The 22,601-nt window shown below is 40.2% G+C and overlaps 3 protein-coding genes across 5 annotated transcripts in view; all 3 read right to left on the bottom strand.

Annotated features, from left to right (window-relative positions):
- hnf4g (hepatocyte nuclear factor 4, gamma) overlaps positions 1–3,137 on the bottom strand; it is an 11,539-nt gene extending 8,402 nt beyond the window's left edge. The window contains exon 1 of one of the 3 annotated variants that reach the window (XM_030768730.1): positions 2,971–3,137. In XM_030768730.1, coding sequence (XP_030624590.1) covers positions 2,971–2,998 — 28 coding nt within the window. In that variant the 5' untranslated portion in view covers positions 2,999–3,137. Of the gene's footprint in view, positions 1–126; positions 336–2,970 lie in introns of those variants that run through there. The other 2 variants (XM_030768729.1, XM_030768728.1) reach the window with 2 other exon arrangements.
- Positions 3,138–4,220: 1,083 nt separating this feature from the next.
- On the bottom strand, positions 4,221–5,171 carry gpr141 (G protein-coupled receptor 141). The gene has a single exon (XM_030767537.1). It carries the CDS (start codon positions 5,169–5,171, stop codon positions 4,221–4,223), a length of 951 nt encoding a protein of 316 aa, XP_030623397.1.
- Positions 5,172–8,233: 3,062 nt separating this feature from the next.
- On the bottom strand, positions 8,234–22,178 carry pign (phosphatidylinositol glycan anchor biosynthesis, class N). The gene is made up of 28 exons (XM_030769740.1): positions 21,952–22,178; positions 21,374–21,495; positions 21,188–21,286; positions 20,991–21,097; positions 20,587–20,711; positions 20,301–20,431; positions 19,743–19,859; positions 19,426–19,466; positions 19,235–19,294; positions 18,953–19,045; positions 18,813–18,868; positions 18,645–18,723; positions 18,166–18,348; positions 17,622–17,761; positions 17,276–17,375; positions 17,029–17,121; positions 16,703–16,794; positions 16,311–16,416; positions 15,990–16,098; positions 15,641–15,743; positions 14,803–14,905; positions 14,472–14,558; positions 14,235–14,290; positions 14,030–14,105; positions 9,484–9,557; positions 9,198–9,240; positions 8,774–8,826; positions 8,234–8,357 (listed from the first exon to the last, which is right to left on the bottom strand). The coding sequence occupies exons 1-28, from the start codon at positions 22,176–22,178 to the stop codon at positions 8,234–8,236; spliced, it is 2,799 nt and encodes a 932-aa protein (XP_030625600.1).
- Between the last annotated feature and the right edge of the window lie 423 nt (positions 22,179–22,601).

Genomic DNA, 22,601 nt, shown 5'->3' with positions numbered 1-22,601 from the left:
CTTAGCAGGAAGGCCCACATACTCTCGCATTACTGTAGTTCATCTGAGTCGTCACCCCCCCTCACCCCCCCCCCAACAAATGCACTTCAGTGCTCGTTAGTAATCCTCACAGTTCTCTATTCACACTCACCCCCTGTGTAGAGCACCTCAGCATTCTCAAACCCCAACGTGCTGTATGTTGGATCCAGGCCCTCACAGTAATTGGCTACATCCATGTCCAACAGGGATTTGGAGAGTGTTGTTGGAGGATATTTCATCCCTGCTTGGCTACCTGCGTTCAACTCTTTCTAAGACTTTCTTGTCAGTTCCTTTCAGAAGGTGTGCAAAAGGGATAATGTAAAAAGGTGCCCATCTCACAAGACTGCTGATTCGTCCTTTCCCCCAAGACAAGGGAGGAGCCTTGACCTAAGATTCCCTACCTCCTTGCCCAGTACTTATCTATCTTTATCCAAAGTTATCACAAGGATAAAGAGATAACAGTATTCCTGTTCTGTTGGATGACGAGAAGGATGTTTTATTGGGTCTATAGACAGCCAATGGAACAGCTCGAGCTGTAAACCTCCAAAGAAAAAAAATCCTTCTAATCAACAACAAATTACCAATCCAGCATAGATAAAATATATATATATATATATATATATATGTGTGTGTGTGTGTGTGTGTGTGTGTGCAGGGCATATCAAGGAATTTACAACATTACTTTTATGGCTCCTTACTTTTTATAGAGTTCTGAGTTATTTACAATGAAGCAAGAATCTTTATTTGAGGAAAGAACTGAAGAGGCCAAGAATTAATAAGGGAACTAGATCATTTGATACTAAATAATGTGTTACTAGATAATTTAGCATTAAAAGTAGATACGGAGCAAATATGATTATAAGAATGGCAACCCTTTCTCTCTATGTGCATATGTGCATGTGTATATATATATATATATAGATAGACAAAGAGAGACAGAGAGAGAGAAAAATTTTCTCATCGCTATAGATTTTGGCAATTTGTATGAGTAAATGCCCATTTTCATTGTGAAAATAAGACAGGTTGACTCAATTGAAAAAACTATAACACAAGACATTAGCATCCAACAAAACAGAGCCATTAAACACTTTAAATAAATAAAGTGAGCGACGGGCCACATATACCTGCTGAGTTTAGTCAGGGTGTAGGGTCGAGGAGTAGAGTTCTCTTAATAAGAACCTGTGACCCCTAGTTGAGTAAACTCAAAATGACTGTGCAGTTGCTTAGAGTTTTTTTTTTTTTCAGTGATCAAGAAGAGATTAACTGAGGCTTGTGCAATGGATGGGCTGAAAAATGAAACCTCACGAGCTAATCATGTTGTCCTCGGCTAACATTTATCACCATCTGAAAGTGGGGGGGGGGGGGGGGGGGGGGGGGGGGCTCTTTGTGAAACACCAGACCTCTAATCTGAACCCTTTTCCTTTTCTTAATGCTTTTATAAATTAACCCTCATATCATAAAGCACTGAACAGGACATGGAGAGGTTACACTTTAACCAGGCTCTCAGAAACAGTGAGTCTGACTCATGCCTTTGGATGAGGAAGTGGATGTCCATCATAATTCACCTCACCGCTGATGGTGAAGACACATTCTCCACAATTATCATTGTTGTAATGATAATATTAATAATCATAATGATAATAATAATAATAATAATAATAATAATAATGTACAGGTAACATAAACACACAGATACATACACACACACACGCAAAGATAATTTTGCACGGTGCTAAATGGGCATTTCTACTACAGTTTTATACTATACAGACATTTTGATATGCATCAGGTTTAATGTATTGCCTACATCACATGATACCAAGTACAGCAGATCTGTGGCCTCGACATACACACAGATTTTACAGAACATTTAAGTGTACTTTAAAATGTCACTAATATAAATGAATAAATAAATATCATGACAGATTAAAACATCCTTCTTTAACCATACAATAAATTACTTTCTTAGATCATCGCATTTAATGTTGAAAATGTTATTTTATTAACGCACTTACTGACACATACAAGCCTCAGCAGCCTACTAATATTTTATGTTTCATGCTGGGCAGACATAATTACATTGTCAGCATGTAGCATGGATTACAAGTCAACATTTATCTTACACGGATAAACATTTAACCAGTCGTTGCTTCGGATAATTTTTAAACACTTCATACATTGCTGTAATAACAGAAAATAATAAGCATATACTTAAGTGTTCAATCACTTTTTTTAACGGCGACAACATGGTGGCCTAATACACAGCTTCTCACCTGTTTCTCTTTAGCTAGCCAAAACATTTCGCCTTATCTCACTCAAACATTCTGCAGTATTATGTCGTTAAGTTGAAAATGAAATAGGTAAATATACACACATTAAATACAAGTAGTAAGGACATACAGGTCTAGAACACATAACTAGGCGTAAATAATTTACGAAAATAATTTAGCGATTTTGTACAGAAGCAACTCTTAACAGAAATGTTCATTTCGGCTGTGTCATTGTATCATATTCACGCCATAGCCAATAAGGAAGTATGTCAATCAGTCAAGTAAGTGACTCAAAAACATCTTTCCGCTCTCTGTTCTATTTATCACATATGCGAAATCAACTGTGCATATAACCTGTCTGTATTTCGTAGCCAGTATTAATTTAGCGAAACCACACGCTTTGCTTCAGAAAAGAGACCGCGTCTTGCGTGTAAAAATATCCACGTATGAGGGTTAAGTTTTATCATGCTGACCTGAAAAGTTAACCTGCTTCTATAAGAAAAGTAGAGTCAGAACACCTCCATCTTGACAATGATCACGTGCTATAGCCTACCCTTCAATGTTCTTGATCATATGGAGCGATCCCTCGACCGATATGAATGACCTATGCTCTCAGAGAAAACTAAAGTGTAACAACCTGTGGTCCTATGTATAAACAAATCGTATGTCCTGCTGGTCTTACCTTGTTCTCGTCCAACAGCGATTTTCATTGATCCAACAAGAACCTAATTCTGATTTTCCGAGAAAACGATCTCCTAGCTTCGGTAGAATGATTATCTATTTGGTACTTGTAGGTACGAGGGGTTGGAAGAACATATTGAGAACTGATCATTCTACGACACATACTCAGCGGAGCCTGTCATTAGATCGATTTACTAAACAAACTGAAAGTTGGGTGGGGACGTTAAACAGTAACTAGCCTCAATAAAAACCAAAAGACATGAATCGTTGAGTGTGGCTGTGTGCTGTCGGATAGATAGGCTAGGTCAGACAGGGGCTTTGCACAGAGAAATGCAGTTCATGTTTCATGTCAAAATAAAAATTTGACGACTGATTAAATTTGAATTCGTTTTTAAAAGCAACTGAAACAACACACCTTTCCTCGCAAGTCTACAACTACTACCCTTGGAAATAATTCACACATACTGGACGTGGGCAGTGTTATTAAGTTTTTGTTCTGTAAGGTATCATCCAGTAGATGGCACCACCGCACTGGATGGGGCATCTCTAATAAGGCACATCTAATAAGGCACATCTTTCTGTTCCTCTCGTCTGTACCTTTCTTCTCTCTCCTTTCTCGTTCTTCTCTCCAAAACTCTTTTCTATCTTCTCCCCTAAACTCAGCTGCCTGATCACATGACTGAAGAGCACAGCTACACACATTTACATGCAAAATTTTTTTTGTTAACAGTAACCAGGAAACAGGAGACTGTAAAAATACTTTGATTACATTTCAGACTATTCCAGCAAATGCAGACCTACAGGGTAAATTAATAAAAGCAACTTAATGGCACGTGAATGCCAAAAATATTAAAGAAGTGTCATTTTAACAGAACGAAACAAAACATTCTAACACTAAGTTCAAACAGTTTCTCTACAAGAAACCAACTGTATTGATAAGTGGGAAAATTGCACTCATATATTTTAAAACAGAGTTTTTAAATGTTTTGATGGAAAATCAGATTAAACAACGTCCTAAACCCACAGTATTTAGACTAAAATTTAGATTATAATAGAGGTATTAGATCTTTGATTATGAGCAAAAACAACTATATTTGTCATAGTTTGCAGGATATATATATATATACATATATATATATATATATATATATATATAATACGCACATAATGCGTGTGCGTATTTGAAATCTGAACTGAAACATTATATGAGGAAACGGTTTAAAAGCATTCTGAAGAAAAGTAAAAACAGACTCAGCGTTTACATGTGCGACACACACCTCTGCCTAGGAATGTGAGTGTGTCCAAACAGCTGAGAGACGTGATGGCCAAGAACACTTCATTCACACCTTCTAATCTATCAGGGTGTCTCAGATAAAACAGTCGGAAAAAGTGATAAGGCACAAAACATATGACCATAATCAGCACAAAGCAGAGACTCTTCACCTGGGCCCAGAATTCCTGTTGGGACCAGGAGGCCGATCCGTGTTCTTTCAGTATGCTGTGCAGAATATGGAACTGTATGCCGCCCAGCACGCAGGACGCGAGGATGCAGATGACGCAAAAGATACAGTTCACTACAAACACGGCCTCCTGCTTCAGTTCCTTACCGAACCTGAAACACTGGCCTGCTTTATTTTCAGCGTTCTTGCCGTACTCAAAGTACAAAATCAGCAGGATGAGCAGCAAGACCAGACACCACAGAGCCACGCTGGCACCCAACGTGTGCGCCTTGCTGTAGGACTTCACCTGCTTTGAACGCTTGTAGAAACTCAGGAAGCGGATGGTGAGGATGAAGACGTAGATGAAAAAGACCATGTACATGTGGATGTGGATGGTGGCGCTAACTAACTTGCAGAAGACGTGAGAGAGACCCCACGCCTGCCTCGCGAAGTAATAGATCCGAAAGGGAACCGTCAACAGGAAAATGAAATGAGTCAGGACCAGATTGAAGAAAGCGATGGTCGTCACGGAATGGAGATTGGATCTCAGCACACTAACCATCAGAACCAGGCCCATAGAACCAGCCACCAGCACCGTGGTGTAGATGGTGATCAGAAAAGCTCTTTGTCCGACCATCAAGGAATGGTCTCCTGGTGCTGGCGTTGTATCCACTGATGAGTTGTACGTGGCGGAGGTGACATTTGTTTGGGTTGTATTCCTTAGCAGGTCCGGACAGCACGTGACACTTTCTGAACTTGACATTTTTTCAGTCTCTATAAGTGCAAAAAAAAAAAAGACATTAAAAGGTGTGAAAAATGTAGTTCATTTTCGTTGTCAACAACTTTTTTTTTTTCTTTTTTTTTTTTACTTGACCCCTTCGGTGATTTGGTTTTTCTTTTCTGAATGGATTAATACATTTGTGGGAGTGAAACTGTGCATTTGGCCAGATTGCTGGTGGAATACTTTGACACGTTGTTAAAACGCAGAGTTATGCGATATCTCCAGAAAAGAAATCTCCAGAGTTTTGACCACATCAGTTAACTTGAAAACGATGATGTAATTCCTTTACAACTTACATCACTTGAAAGGATGTTGTTCATGTAGACAGACATTGAGTCGTTTGGATATAAGCCCGTTAAGTAAAAAAAAAACCAAAAAAAACAAAATGACCACAAAGAATTCATTGTAAGTCACAAACCATGTTTCTTGCTGCAATAAAATGTCAGTTCTGTCTACATAATTCATCATTTTTCACAGCAATCACCATTCTATAGAGCAATTCATGGCATGCAGGTAGAGTTCTACCACAAAATATGTGTATCATCTTTCTGAATTTCTTTCGCTTCCTATCACAGTGCTATACACACACAGTGGCTAAGGAAAGAAGGTTACCCAGCCAATCTTCGAATGCACTGACACAAAGTCAAGAGAACTTAATTAGCCTTTAGCTACACCTTAACCAACACAGCAAAGCAGCTTTGATACGACAAGATTTCTTTCATCCCTCATCTTTTTTATTTCTTCTCAAGTTTTGCAAAAAAAAAAAAAAGAAAGAAAGAGAGAAAAGAAGAGAGCGGGAGAGTACATACCGTTTCAGAGGCAAAAAGCAGAAGTGGAGAATGGACAGAAGACATGGAAGGAAGTGTAACAGGGGAGTGTGTCTCTGGTCTCAGTTCATTTGGTTACCAAAGCCTGTAGCTGTCGTTTAGGTTATGTGTGAGGAGGGTTTGTCATTTTAAGTGAGACTGCTCACATGGCACCCAACTCAAAAGCTGGCTGTGGTTTCCTACACACACGTTTTCTGTGTTCACAGAGATCATATCACATCATTGTTAACAGCAGTGAATGCACATCTACCTATCAGAACAGTAAAATAAGACTAAGTAAATATATAGAAATGTTATTTTTCATGCTCAGTTACAGATTACTATGAAGCCATCAGTCATTAACTGTGACTGTCAGTACGCAAAGTTTATTTAGTAAAATGCAGTTAAGGAGCTACAACCTGTAAACACCAATAAATGTGAGATGTATTTATGTCCTTTACCTGATTTAGTATAAGACAAACCTGACAACAGCCATTTGTTAGTGTCATCTTGTTACGGCATTAACTCGCAAAGTCATGGTACCTTGTAATTCAGTATCTTAGCTAGCTTATACTTCCACCATTAGTTTACAAAAGGTGTTGTTGTCATGCTGAAGTAATGGTATTTATTTGTCATGTTTCTGTGACACATCTTTCAGTATGTGTACATTCCAGTATTGTTTTAAGTCATCGGACGGATAGTCTTAGTGCATTTTAACTCTCATTGACGTTGCAGTCACATTTGGTTAGCATGTATGGCTGCCCAACAGGCAGGAGGAAGCTGTCAAAATTAGATGGCTTTGACAGAGGATGTGGTGACACCACAGATATTAATGTACATGGTCACAGATGTCTGTACAGGTTTAATCACAAGTTCATTGTTCTTCAGATCTCCCTTGCCAGTTAACCAGAAAAATCACATAGAATTTCAGACACAGTACAAAGACATCCATTCAATATCTATCTCTTTATCTTAGAGGCTTTTAGTAACTGTATAGTTGAAGTATAACACTAGTAAGAGATCTATAGAGTATAAAATAAAGGGACAATCTTTCAGATTATATTCCTCAATGAATGTGTAATTACTAGTTCATTATATGGGTGAAGTAGGAGTACTGTAGCAACATATTCCTCTGGCAGAGTTGGACAGTATTCCGGCTCTTCAGTGTAAGTTAATAGTTAAACTCTCATATATTACGGAAACCAAGTACAATAATGAGTCTTTTCTGTATGTGTAAGTGTGCGTGCGTGCATTCATATTAACCAGTACTCATCCGCGACTGTATTCCTGTTCCCTGTTGAGAACGCTGTTTTAGTGTTTTGTACTATGATTCCTGATGTGTTTTGGTCTTCTCATAAGCACAGACATGCTTCACAGATTGAGTTTCTGTTAAGTTTTTCATACTGTTAATTACAAGGACCATAGATCCTGTTCCTGTAAGCTCCGTCACACTCAGGTTACTCGATTCCATGACAACGTAAAGTAACAATCAAACAAAACAATAAAATACAATTTATGTACAGCTAATGTGTTGGTATGTAATGTTGCTCTAGGTAAGAAACACACGTTCAAAAAAATCCCAGTTAATAAAATTTAATCAGGTACAATATTATAAAAACTATACATTTTTCACACCTCACAAAATTAGCCATCATATCAACATACAGTACAAACTATTTGTCGGTTCGCAGTTATCCCTAACCGTATCTTTGGCATGAAGCAAAAACACCACACATTAAAAATAAAACATTCAAGTATTTTCCCTTTACCATATATATATATATATATATATATATATATTTCAACATATGACACATATTTGGACATTGATGAATGTGATGACAGTATAATTAAGTAAGTATAAATAAGTAAGAGGTTTTCATTTGATACCAAGAAACAGTTCAAGTTTGTGGCTTTGCTACATGTGGCAAGGGCTAAATGCTTCAACGCCACAGCATTCCAAGTGTTTTCCATATGTTTTTCCTGATAAACACCCTTACAGGTGTACTTGGAGGCCACGCAAACATCTAGTCCATGTGGAGAATATGTGTATGATAGTATGCTGGATCTGAACACCATTTAGAGCAATGTTTGTTGAGTCTTTTCTTCTTTCACCCTATTTAGGCCATGAAGTCATGTCCATATGGGGAGAGGACAATTTTGTGTAAAGTACGACATATAAGCATGACTTATTTTCTCACAGAAGGACATTTCTCAGAGGCTGAAAGCAAACAGTCCTCATCTGAGGTGCATCTTCATCTTTGGACCAATCAGGATTCGCTTGGAGGTCAGGATGCGGGTCATGATGCTCAGGACCATCAGGAAAATGGTCATCGACATTACGATGACATAATGACTTATGCTAAAAACAGACACGCACACACACACACACACACACACACACACACACACACGCAATGGAAAACAGATAGAAACAGAGACGTTGGCAGTGAGCACTCTCTTATTCTCCAAGTATTTATTAACACTTTATGGTGTCACGGATTTACTCTTAAAAGTTAAAATGTGATCTGATAAATCCAACACTGAGCTTCAGGTCCTGTAGTTTCAGACCCACAAACAAACTCTACTTGTAAATGAGAGGAGCAGTGCATGAACAGTGACCGTTTCAGTTGTTCTGACTGTGGTGTGGTGTGGAAAATTAAGAATAAATTTACCTTCCCACCAGTGGAAAATATGACAACGTACAGACAGGAAAATAATGCAAATGATCCACTATGCATGTGAAAAGAGGGGGGAAACACTGAACACACAGCTTACCTAGTACCGATATCGAGCCAGCTACCGTAATCCTTTACTAGAAAAAAGAAATGCTGGAACATAAATTATAAATGATAAGACAAATTAAATGGAGTTGAAGGGTGTGTGCACAAGTTACAGAAAGTTACTGCCTAAAATTTGAATTGAAACATTTGTAAACATACATGTCGATAATATTAACTACTCTTCTTCCAGAGGTAAATTTTGTTTGTGATAAAAAAAAAAAAAAAAAAAAGCAAAAAGTGGTTTCAGCATAATGAAGAAAAACCTGAAATAAGAACTGAATTTATTGATAAACCAAAAAGTGAAGAGCCATTCTTCAAAAATAATGCTTTTGGTTTTAAGCGTTTAAGTGTCTTTTCCCGCGGCTAGCGAATGATTGTAGATAAAACAGGTTAAACATTTCCTCTGTCTGGGCCCTTACCAACGCCATCAAGTCTGAGATCACAAGCACGATGAGGAAGAGGCTGAAATCAGATAAAGATACACAAAGTTTTACATATCATAGTTTTACACAAAGTTTTACATATAAAAGCCTGGACATTTTTACTGAAGATTATGACTTCTCATATTAGAATTTATAACACAAAACTGTAAGATCATCACCTATTACACAGGATCTAGTGTGGTACTATCTATGACGTCATAATCCGATAAAAGATCCATTACTAAGACTTTGAACTATGAGGTATGATTCATAATCTGGGCACCTTCTTGAGGAGAGCTGAGTTGAAACTTGTATGCTTTCAAACGCGCACATCACGATGACAAACGGAATTAAAACCTTCGGACGAAAGAAAAGAAAAGAATTTACAAAGAGATGAAAATAGGCCTGTCTGTACACACCCACGTCAAGATCTGATAAATGTGACATTTCAGATCCAAGTTCCTCAATTTACTTGGTGGATTTCAACATGTCATTAAGCTTCCTTTGCTTTACACCAAAAAAAACCAAACAAACAAAAAAACAAAAACAAAACAATACCCACAATTCTGTTTCTGTGTTGATGTGCACGTGTGTCTGTTCACACAGTAAAAAAATGCTTACTGTAAACTAATTTTGTCAGTAACCAACTGTTTACTTTCACTTTGTGTACTGTATTATAAAACTGAAATACTTTACTGCATTTTTTAATACAACTGTTTGCTGCAATGGTCCGATGTTCTTTACTGACCCACTGTATTCTCATATATATCTCACAGCTGTATTTTTACTGCATGATTGCAATTGGACCCCACTGGAATAAAACAGGGCTTGATATTTATCCCCCCCCCACCCGAGGAGCACGTGTGCTGTTGAGGTGAAAAATTTAGGAGCGCTTAATGAACTTAAGGGGCATAATGAAAATCTATCAAATAATGTGTTGTTCCTTAATAAAGGGATACGAGGAGACATTCACAAGCAAAAATGATTTAATTGATTTGAATACAAAAGTACACTATGTTTTTACTTATTTCTGCTTCAAGCTGTATTAATTTAATGATTTAATGTCATTATTTAGACTTTAAACTGCATAAAACGTATGAGCAGTATGAACAAATCCTTTGCGCTGACGAGTGGATCACGTGATTTTTTTTTCAACGGACATCATTGGTTCAGCTCAGTGACCGCGTCATCGTCATTGCTGCTGTGTTATCAACATTTGTGTTGAAATAAATAAATAAATAAAATTAGAGGCCGCTTGGGCAGAATTTTGTATTACTTTTTATTCGCACACGTGCTCCTAAATACATTTCACAGTTCACACACATATCTAGTTTTAGTCACAAATGCAAGTGAAACGATGAAGCCCTGAAAAAAATTTTCCCTGATTAGCTGTAATTTTTTTTTTTTTTTTTCAATTAACAATTTTTTTTGCCTTCATCCCTCTTTCCTTCCAAATGTAGTCACAGCCAAATCTGTTAATTTTCCTACTAGAGGTGAAAATACATTGGACCATGTCTATTAAAATATCACAGGTGCATACAGAGCCTCCCCCCACCCCCACTTGGGTCCATCAGACCCAGATATCTCTCTGAACCTCACTCCGGTTTATAGACCACTCATAACTGACAGAGTCAGACCATCCATCAGGAACGGTGCAGATATGGGCCGAAGGCGCACTCTCCTGGCTCCAGGACTGTTTCGAACGCACAGAATGAAGTTTATTCTTACAACAGGATACACGTGGAGGAAATACTGGCATTGAGGAATTCACATCCTCGGTGCTTGCATACATTAACTTTTGTACTAACGAAGTGACTGTAAACGAACGCAGTCGGATCTTCCCCAACCCAGAGGGCCTGGATGGACGGTGAGGTCCGGAATCTACCGAGAGCACGGGAATCAGCCTATAGGTCCGGCGACGCTGCGACATACAGTGTAGCCAGGGCCAACTTGAAAAAGGGCATAAGGAGCTCTAAAATGGCTCACAAGCAGAGGATCAAAGACCACTTCACAAGTAACAACCCACAGCGTGGATGGCCAGACACCCAGTCCCTTATCAATTTTTATAATAGCAGTACGGTACCATCCCAACCCCAATCCGGTGATGCTTCACTAACGGAGGAGCTTATCAGATCATTTGCCTGCTTTGACAAGAACAACAAGGTAACAACGACCAGAGCACAGCACAGCCCACAACATCAGACCCACCATTCACCCTACAGACACACGACGTAAGACGAGGGTTCTGCAACATGAGCTCCAGAAAAGCAGCAGACCCTGACTTAATTCCTGGACGAGTGCTGAAAGGCCGCGCTGCTGAACCAGCAGAGGTAATCACTGTCACAGGCCGCTATCCCCAAATGCCTCAAGACTGCCACCATTCTTCAAGTCCCAAAGTGATCAGCCACTAAGAGCCTCAATGACTTCCGTCCAGTTGCGCTCACTTTGATAGTCATGAAGTGGTTTGAGAGACTGGTACAGACACACATAAAAAGCATCATTCCAGCCGCCCCTGATCCCCACCAGTACGTGTACCGTGCCAACAGATCCACGGAATCTCAGCTGCCCTTTGCTCCACTCTAACCCACCTTGAACACCCAAATACATATGTCCGGATGCTGTTCAATGACTACAACGCAGCATTCAACACAATAATCCCCAACAAACTGGTGTCTAAACTCCAGGACCTAAGCCTCAGCCAACACCTCTGCACCTGGATCACAGACTTTCTGGCCAGCTGTTCTCAGTCAGTCAGACAGGAGGCACATCACTACTCCTCTCTAACACTGAACGCTGGTGCTCCTCAGCCCCCCACCTGTACTCCCATTAGTCCTACGATTGTGTTCCTGTCCACAATACAAACACTATGGTTAAGTATGCGGACGATACCACAGTGATAGGGTTGGTCTCAGATAACGATGAGTCTGCATACAGAGAGGAGGTCCAGCGCCTGGTGAGTTGGTGCTCATACAACGGTTTACCTCTTAACACTAGTAAGACCAAAGAGCTTATCATCGACTTCAGGATAGGCAGTGGCGGACGCACTCCACTCTTCATCGACGGAGACAGGGTGGAACGAGTGTCAAGCTTTAAGTTCCTGGGCATCCACGTGTCAGAGGATGTATCATGGACAGCCAATACCACAGCACTGTTAGAGAAGGCACAACAACGGCTCTGCTTTTTAAGATTGCGAAAGAAAGTAAACCTGAGCAAAGATCTGCTCGTTGCCTTCTATCGCCGAAACATTAAGAGCGTCGCGCCGTACCGCACCTCGACATGTTGTTACACCAGCCGTACCGCTGCTGAGAGACAAGCTCTGCGGCGGGTCGTCAACTGCGCCCAGAGAGTCATAAGTGCCCATCTGTCAACTCTCAAAGCTATCTACAACTCCCGCTGTCTCCGTAGAGTCATCACCATCTGCAACGACCCTACACACCCCCGTTGCCACCTGTTCGCTCTCCTGACCTCCGGACAGCGCTACAGGTGCACCACAACCCGCGCTGCCAGATTGAGGAACAGTTTCTACCCCAGAGCAATAAACCTCCTGAACCAATCCAACCAAGAAAACTCAGATTAAGGAGAATATAGATTAAGATTATAGATATAAGATTATAGATATGTAGATAAAAGATTATATTTCATATGAATATATGTATGCATATGTCAACATAATCATGTGAAGCTGTTACCTTAACTGCACTGTACTGACAGGTTTGCACTACATTGTATACCCTATACTGCATGGCTGCTAATGATTTTACACAAAACTGCCTGCTGACTCTATAGACGCATACAAGGATCTATTCCCAGTTTAACATCCAGAGATATCTAAGACTGTGACATAACGCCTTACTTCTTTTCACATGCCCATTTATCCATTTATACTTTCTTTTTACTTTAGATTTATATTTTATATTTATATTTTAATTCCTTCTATGCGGCTTGGTACTGCACGCTGAATCTCGTTGTACGTGTACAGTGACAATAAAGGTATTCATATTCGTACTCGTACTACTCCCTGTCACTTGTACTATCCCCGTGATGGCCAGGGAGGTTGTGGATTCCCACATCTCCTCCGACACACGAGGAGTAACCCATGGATTCTTTGCACCAGCCCGTGGAGGACATTTTCAGAGAGCTGTGACCATGCAGAGCTTCAGGTCGTGTTCCCCCGGAACTCCCCGCCACAGCCAAAACTGGCACCTCCTCTGACCTCATTATCAATCCCCTCTATTGGTCAGTTCGTCTTTCACTGAGTTCATTCAGCCAATCATTACACCTGGTTTCGGTTCATTAACCTTGTTTGCCTTCATGTATGAATACTCCTTGGTCTCTTTCTTCTGTCCTTTGTGCAGTCCTGTCTATGTATTGAGTGAATCTGAACCAACTGCTCTGTCAGTTGGTTTCCCTGTGTTTGCTTCCTGTGTTTTCTCCCGAGTCCTGCATCTCCCTATTCTGTTTAATAAAATTCGTCCAGATGGTGAGCTAGCACTCTCTACGTTTAACCACTGTGTTTCTTCCGCGCTCGGTTAGTAAAATACTCTTAGATGTTCTGAAATGTTTTCCAAACAACCACTAATTATAATTAAAAAAAGACATTTTAGGTACATCAACAATGATCTTGATCTTGAACTCCCAGAATGCAACATTTTTTGCAGCCATCAGCTGTATTCAATAATAGAGTTGATAACTCTAAGAATTTCACTGTAAATTTACAGCAATTTTTACTCTATGTGTGTGTGTGTGTGTGTGTGTGTGTGTGTGTGTGCGGATGTGTGCGTGTGTGTGTGGATGTGTGCGTGTGTGTGTGTGTAAAACTGACACCTTACCTTCCACATTAGTAGGCCCCCCATGATAAATGGATTGAAGACTGTTAGAAAGCAGTAGACTGAGGCAGGATCAAAACTGGGGGGTGAGAAACATACTGTAAGAACAACTTTGATTTAGTTTAATGCACTATATTTCCAAAAGAGAACAGGTCTAATTTTGGAAGCATACGTGACAACCAAAGTCGAGCAGGCACGGAGAACTCACCTGTTAATAGACGCTATGTTTCCAGTGCCAAAGAATGCAAGTATTATGAAAAAAACCTTTTCATAAAATGTTAAGGAAACATCAAATTGCTTAAGCAGATAACATCACAGGCCTGTTACAAGTTTTATTCTTTATAAAAAATGGATGCATAAATGCATTAATTTAAGATACAGTGAGTTTCTAGGTTGCCCTCTCCCTCAGCCCTCGGGGCGTAATGAAACCTTTATAGAAGGATACAAAAAAATAAGATCGTCTGATATCATCGAGTCTCAGCTGTCTGATTTTGGTTATGTCGATATTCTCTGAGAAATCGATACTGGAGAGCTAAATAAAAAACACAGAGACGCACATATACAGTATACAGTATGCACATAGGCATATACAGTGTATATAGACAGCTTTTGCAGACATTTTTGCAACAAATGTTGACAAAATCAGACCACATTCACAGGAACAACAGAGAGAGGTCTTCTAGCAACCACATCCTCAAAACAACAAAAATGGACATAGCCTACACACAGAGGGGTTGCAGCGTAAGGGCTGAGAGAACAAGCGTTAGCTGTCTTACCTCAGTCCTGTTGGACACTCCCATAGTATGCATAGCCTCCTGTTCAATGTTGACCCAAATAAACATGAGCCACGACAAAAAAGGGGGGAAAAGTGCCTCATACCTGTGCAGGACAGTCAGTCAGACAGACAGACAGACAGACAGATAGACATACACATTTCAGTATCATGTTGTTGTCTTATCTCTATCTCTATTTAGATCAGTTGTGTAGCTATTGAACTCTGAGCTTCATAAAGGGGGCACAAAAGTGAAGTTAAAATTTCTCAGAATGAGTCAGCTCCCTTTAGGCACACACACACACACAGACTAACAGGCACCCACACACACACACACACACCCACACACACACACACTTCTACACATTAACGTCACGTTGTTGTCTATATGTGTATCTCTAGCTGTGTCAGTCATGTTCCTGCTGGGGGGATGCAGACTGCGGTTACAACTGTTCATAATGAGGTGGTCCCCTTATAGAATATGTACTGCTGCTCGCAACAAACTACCAGATGAAGAAATCAATAAATACATCAAACCAATATTAGAAAAAAATTGTTCAAGCTCAAAAAAAAAAAAAAAAAGATTCAAATAACGTATGAAGTGTCAAGAGTGTCATGAGTAAAACACGACTCATCTTGGTGAATTTCGCACTTGCTGGCTGCGTTTCCGTGCAACACGTTTTGGAGTTTGGTTAACACTGTTTAGCAAAATCAACCACGGCCATCGCATGTGCTTAGCAAAACGCTGCGACTGTCACATACGTTTTCACACACGCACTTCTCTTTAACGACATCATGTTCTGGGTTATTCCTCTTGAGAATTACGTGTAGTCTCCTCTTACCCTGTACTTAAGAGGAGGTAAGTGCACACCAGTGATAGAAGAATACTCAGCAGCCTATGGAACAGTCTTGTAGAACTCAGCAACGGCACAAAAAATGAAGAGGCTAGGAAGGAAAACAGACAGATAAATTTATGTCGTTTATATTACCAAAAGCGGAGTCAACGACTTGCAATGTGTGACAATGAAATTTGTCTTCACAAGTAGGTGTAAAATGTCTAGCGGTCATGAGCTGAGCTCAAGCGGTCTTAATAACACAACAACACAGGACAGAAAAGAAAAAAAAAAACAAAACGAAAGAGGCAGAACGACGGCGAAAGAAAACAGACGTGTAGAGGAAGGGAGTGCTGACCGAGAGTGCTCCAGCTGACGAGCTGATTGAAGAGAGGAAGACCATGTTTGAGCTGCAGGCTTGAGTGAGTGCTGGTCAGAACAAAGGCGCACAGACCCACCTGAACCAACTACAGTCACAAAACAAAAAAATTATCACAGAGCCATTTCAAACACACAGGCTTAAGAATGCAGTGTTTCACACACAAGCACACACAGGGTGCAGTGTTGAACCCCATGCGTTTAACTACCACGGAACATACAGATTCAGATTGAAGATATACGTGAATGGAACGCTAGGATATTAAACTTAGAGACAAAAAAAGAGGGACTTAAAAATGACCTGACAGATGAACAACCACTGATCTCTCTTGTGCAGGTTTGAACATCTCCGTGACGACCAAAGGTACGAGAGAGCATTGAAGAGAGTCAGGGCTCCTGCACAAGTCCTGAACAGCAAGAAAACTTTAATAGTTAACATTATACAGTTTATTTTCCATGACTTATAGTTTATCTATCCATCTCTCTCTCCATTTAGCTATATTTACATATATACACACACACACACATACACAGACGTGTGTGTGTGTGTGTGTGTATGTATTATTTATACATAATTATAAAATGTATTTCAGCATTATTTATTCATTTTAGAAAAAACAAACAAAACAAAAGAGCAGAGGTGCACAGTACAGGGTGTGGGCTGATAATGTTATGATGTGTTGAGACACTCACACAAAGCTGACATTAGGCTCCCGTCCCACTACAGGCAGGAGAGGAAACACGGCTAGGCACAGACAGCTGACAACCCAGGTAACTGACCTCCTCTACAACAGAGTAAAACACATGTTATACACACTCTCGCCACTAGAGGTCAGCTTAGAGTGCAACTCTTCAGTGACGTCAACATGCTAATTTACAAATGCTACGCGTAAGAACGGTATTTAAATCTAAGAGTTTAATGATTTGATGGATACATAACACTTCTCTCTTTGCGAAATGCAGTAAGGTGGTGTGCAGGTGCCAAAGAGTTAATAGTAATATGAGAGTACATTGTTTACCTTGGATTTCCAGTACAGGCCAGATCCAATGGGCCACATAGCCAGCATAATCAGCCCCACAGTCAGCATGGCACGGTAAAAAAAGCTCACAACCTTCAAATGACAAATCTTTATCAGAACGTGCTAATCTTTAATGGAGTAGCATGCTACATGCACGTACCCTGTTCACACGATCTTCGGGTAGTTTGAAATCGATATACAGCGTTAATATTCACTGAAAGCATATGGATATTTCACAGATACCTACAAGCAGCTCAATGCCCAATGTGACCAGCAAAAAATAGCCGAAGCATTTACTCAAGGGCAAGGACGGGATAGATTTCATCAGATCTGTCACGATTCCCCATCTGAAAAAGGAAAAAAAAACAAAAAAACAATAAAGCTTATCATCAACAAAATACAAACTTTACTATCAGTGACCATGTAAGGCAAATCACTTTGGTTTCACTTGCACTTTTCCACAGCCTAATAAAAAACTATATCGGCCTGATTTTAGTGCTTTAATTAAAACCATAACACTTCACCAAAGGATCCAATTAGAAGTAGCCTCGAATGCTCATTAAAACGTATTAAAAGCTCAGAGGCCGACATACTCTTTAAAAACGGAGTACCACACAGGCACAGGTAAGAGACAGTAGATGTAGTAGGTCCAGGGGCTGGACTGGAGCAGCAGCAGCAGACCCACTGCCAGGGCCACACACAGAAAGAGCCTGCTAAGACCTGCTCCAGATACCTTAAAAAAAACAGTGATACACACACACACACACACACACACACACACACGTCATCTGTCTCACCACTGTCTCGGCTTTCCATGTCAGAGTTCATAGTTTCTACAAAGCTTCTTTCACACTTGGTCTCTGATAAAAAGCTATAGACTGCATTGCGGTTAACCAAATCAAACACGCCCCATTAAAATGTTAATTTAGGACTTTGTATATAGGGACATTTGAATCACCAAGACAAAGAGTTCGACACAGATAGTGTGTTAGCCCTACTATTTTAAAGATAATATATTTATCTTACTTAATGTCCTCATTTTCCTCATTATACAGGGTGCTCATGGAACTAGCATGTCTTGTGAAATTCATTTATAGTGTGTGCAGTTAGAAGTGCTGAGAGATGGATCACTATTACCAGCGCTCTACTGGTTGGTGGTTTACGTAGACTGGCATGAGTCTTCAGGATGATCAGAGCCACATAGGAGGTCCAGCCCACAAAGCCCAGAACCACACTGGTACCCAGGAAGAAGCGGTCGTAGGTGTGATAGTAGGACAGTCCCTCCATAGCTTGAGCTATCAGACCCTCACAGTGATGGATCTGTGAGAGAGAGAATAAGTAAGAAACAAAGACAGAGACAGAGAGAGAGAGAGAGAGAGAGAAAGTGTGTGCGTGTGTGTGAGTGAGAGAGTGTGTGAGAGAGAGACAAAGAGAGAGAGAGAGACAAAGAGAGAGAGAGAGAGAGAGAGAGACAAAATAAGCACAAAAGAATTTTAACATGACACCTGCTTCCACTGACCTAGACATAGTTAATGATTAATACGACAGGTCCCTGGTGCAGGTGTTTGCTCTATTTCAAACACAATGCAGAGACACAAAGAGAAATGCACACTTACTGCCTCCTCAAAACGCCCCTTCTGAATCAGCAGCCTTGCATGTCGCACGAAATCCATCTGCTCAGATTCAGTCAGAGGTCTACCAGAAATTGGACAAAAGTATGACTCTGGTTTTCTTGTAATTGAATTGTAAATGACTCCCAAAGCTGAAAGCAACACTCTACTCACTGGTATGGTGTAAAGAAGATCGACAATGTTGTCTCCTTTTTCTGATTCATCTTGACCTAAAATAGTGAATCTGGATTATTTTTCTTTGCATTACAAGACACTTTAATGAGACAAAGATAATAGGAAACAGAAAACTTTACCCTAAACTGCTCCAGTATTTGAATGGCGTTAGCATACATGCTTTCTGCTTTGAAATGCTGGCTGTTGTTTAGGTAGTGTAAAGGTAAGACTCCCTGTAGAAGAACCAAACATAACAGCATTAAGTCAGACACCACAAACAGGTAGGAAACACTACAAAAAATACATTCCTGTGTATTTGATCAATAGATAAGCTAATAATGATAATCCAATGATAATCTAATAATCAAATGCCTATTTATGGGTTTCTGAATGGGGGCCATTAAAGGACAATGTTTTCTTACCACAGAGTTTAGTGGAATAGGGACTCCTATGAGAGATGCCATCAGAGGGGCTATGTCAGCCTGAACAGGATAAATTCAAAAACATATGTTTCATACGTTTAACTGTATTGTTTACGTAACGGTGGCCACTTCAGGACATGGAGAAAACTTACGTTACGATTCTAAACGTTTTACAAGCGTCAGTTCCTCACCTGATTCACGTCAACCCTCCTGTGAGCTTCGAGTTTCCATTCTGTAACACAGCAGTATTATTAAAAAAAAATGTGGATCAGCACTCTTCATTTTCAAACGCTTCTGGCTCAAAACAAACCGTAATTCCTTGATTGCTACGGCAAAAGACGGCGAAGTAATACCTTATGAACAGACCAGACCATTAAAGGTGATAGAATAGCATGAGTGGCTCAAAACACACCATACCTCTATGATCCCCACAGTAAAAGTTAAAGAAATAATACCTTATAAAGAGGCCACGCTGCTGGAGGTGTTAGAATAACATGAATGGACTTACCTTTGAGGTAGTCGTCATCATAGTGCTGGATGGAGGCTTTCTGTGCGGCCTGGACCCCAGCACCCCAGACCACCAGTGGGGTCAACGTCTCAGAGGGGTGACCTGCTCCATGAGACCCTAAAAACAGCAGAAAAGCATGGCTCTTTAAAGACCCTCCAAGGAGAAGGTTCCATGAGGTTCCATGAAACCTGATTTCTCAATTAGTTGGGATACTTGAGTCTTTTTTACAGACTGCTCCTAACAGGAATGTTCTTCTGTTGAGTAGTTTTGACTTTCGGCTCAAGTTGTCTGTCTTAATGAGAGATCGCGCTTGGTAGAATGTTCCCTGGAGTGTGTACTTCATACCGTGGTCCAGACAGGACAGTATGGAAACACTGCGCCGCCAAAATACACCAAGTCTAAATATTCAGCTGATAAAAGCTTGGCTTTTGAGATAAGCCTCTTGCTTTGCGGAAATCTGAATGGCTTTGCTAAGTGGACTGTAGTCTAGAAGAGTGTAGAAAGGATATTTTTTTTGTGAAAATTTAGTTTGAGCGTTGAAATATGGAGAGGTCGTACCCCAGTTGGTCATGCCGTGGTCGGACGTGAAAACGTAAGCTGTTTTTCCATCGTTGTCATAAAAGTCCTCAATTAAAGAGACTATCTCAGCCACACCAGCATCAACAAGAGCAATATTGTCTAAATATTCCCTGCAAGAACAAAAAAAAGAGAAAAAAAAATAGATTGTGAAAATGTCTGATATTCAGTCCTGTTTAAAACTCATAAAGCAGGTGCTACACTATAAATAAAAGTGATATAAGGCGTAATTAGACATTATCAGTCATGCATGGGCTTCCAGAGTTACCGTGACATCGGTCTGTGGGCGTGTCCATTTGTGTCTATTCCCAGTAAGTGGAGGAAAAAAACATTCTGCTCTCCGTGTAATCTGGACAACAGGGTTTCATTTTCTCTGGCTGAGCTGAAGAAGGCCTTCGCCAAAAAAAAAAAAAAAAAGAAAAAAGAAAAAAAAAAAAAAGACAAACTTAAATCTCACTCCCAAAACTTATCTTCTCTCACTCTCAAATTCAGTCACATACAACAGCCTTTTAATCCTCTTATTTTAAATCAGCGCAGCACAGGAAAAAAAAAATAAATAAATAACTGCTTCACTTCTTAAAAGTCAAGTTGATCTTGAAGTTCTCGCTGTTTCAAAGGAAAAATAAAATGCATTTAGAAAAAAATTTGACAACTTTGCAGAAAGTGACTCACTTTTACTTCATCAAACACCCAGGTGTCCAGTCTGGAAGCATCTGTAGAGGCAAAATCCTCACTCTCGGCAGAGTAGGTGTGAGTATACACGTGGTCTCCGCTGGCGCCTGAAGCATAGACACACCTCTATTAGTAGAGTATAAGATGGGACAGCTGTACTTTCTTGATATTACTCGTGTAAAAAATGAGTATCATACCTTTAGAAAACATAGGCAAAATATCAGGGCTCCCCCAAGACCACGTGTATCTGCTCTCATTGAACACAGAGTCAAACTCTACTGGATTCTCCTTCCAGCCTACTCAGAGAGACAGGAGATGCGAAATGGAAGAATTATACGATAAATGCAAGAGTTCACGGACACGTGAAACACGTACACGCTTACCTTTTGCGACGGCACTGACGTCCTCGTAAAAACCTGCGATCAGAGCCACGTGGCCTGGCCGGGACTCAGTGGGAACCCGTGTGTGTGAGACACCCCATGTTCCTTTCTCTTCTATTATAGTCCTAGATAACCAAAAAAAAGAGGAAAAAGTTGACAAACATAAAACATAAAATAGAAAGCCTACATACAGATGCAGCATTCTTCTAGGAATAATGACGCAACAGTTTCAACAGTTGACTGTGAGACCATTTGCATGAGCAATGATATGGAAGCTTAAAATATGTCACTGATAATAACGTTTTATTTAGGGGCCATATTTTGACTCAAGACAGATAGCAATGTAAAACTGGAGTTAAATACAACTTGTGTGTGCATTTAGCCAGCATATAGATATTGGTCATAGATCAGCTATTCTTTAGTCAACAAATTACACTCTGTGATGTTGATCAATAGAACCAGCTTGTTTATGTATTTGTGTTTTCTTAAATATCAAATCTACATCTACGTGTCTTTGAAAAGCAAGAAAAGCAGGATACAATCCACCTCGCCCACAAGACAGGATTATCCATGCTTAGTACCTTAAGTAAGGTGCTCTGGTGGTACCATTAGCATCAGGCTTGTACAGGCTGTCTGCTCTTAGACCATCTGCCACAAACAGGACCAGGCGTTTGGCCGGTGGGGGCAGGGGCACGTGTTGAGGACTCATCCCATGCACCAGAGGGGAGGTGAAATAAATGTCAAATATGGAAACGAAGAACACGACGTGGACCACAAGCCCAACGACGAACAACGTTATCATCTTCATCTTGGCATCAGACGGTTTGCCCGATCCTGAAGAGCCTGGCCCCCCCACCCAAAAACAGACATTCATTAATAGATCAAAGAAACTGTTCCAAACCATGAGAGATATCAGTTTAGTGTCCTGATATTGACTTTTTTTTGTCTCGATGTTCTTTTTCTAAAAGTAGCATTCCCCTCTATAACGGATGGGTAGTCTTAAGAGGATTCTTGACTTGCAAAGGCAATATCCCATCACAATTAGACGGGGACCGTATGATATTATCAGAAACAAACAAACAAATTCGTATGAGGGACAAGGTTTTCAAAAACTTAACATAACATTGATAAACTATTCTTGCGCTCGGGTACTGAACATACAAGGTGGACAGAATAAGGAGCACTAACGCTAAGCACTCTACCAGAAGAACACGCTCTATACTTACCTTTC

The sequence above is a fragment of the Chanos chanos genome, chromosome 3, assembly GCF_902362185.1.
Source record: "Chanos chanos chromosome 3, fChaCha1.1, whole genome shotgun sequence".
Classification (NCBI taxonomy): Eukaryota; Metazoa; Chordata; class Actinopteri; order Gonorynchiformes; family Chanidae; genus Chanos; species Chanos chanos.
This window is presented reverse-complemented; position numbering and strand designations above follow the sequence as displayed.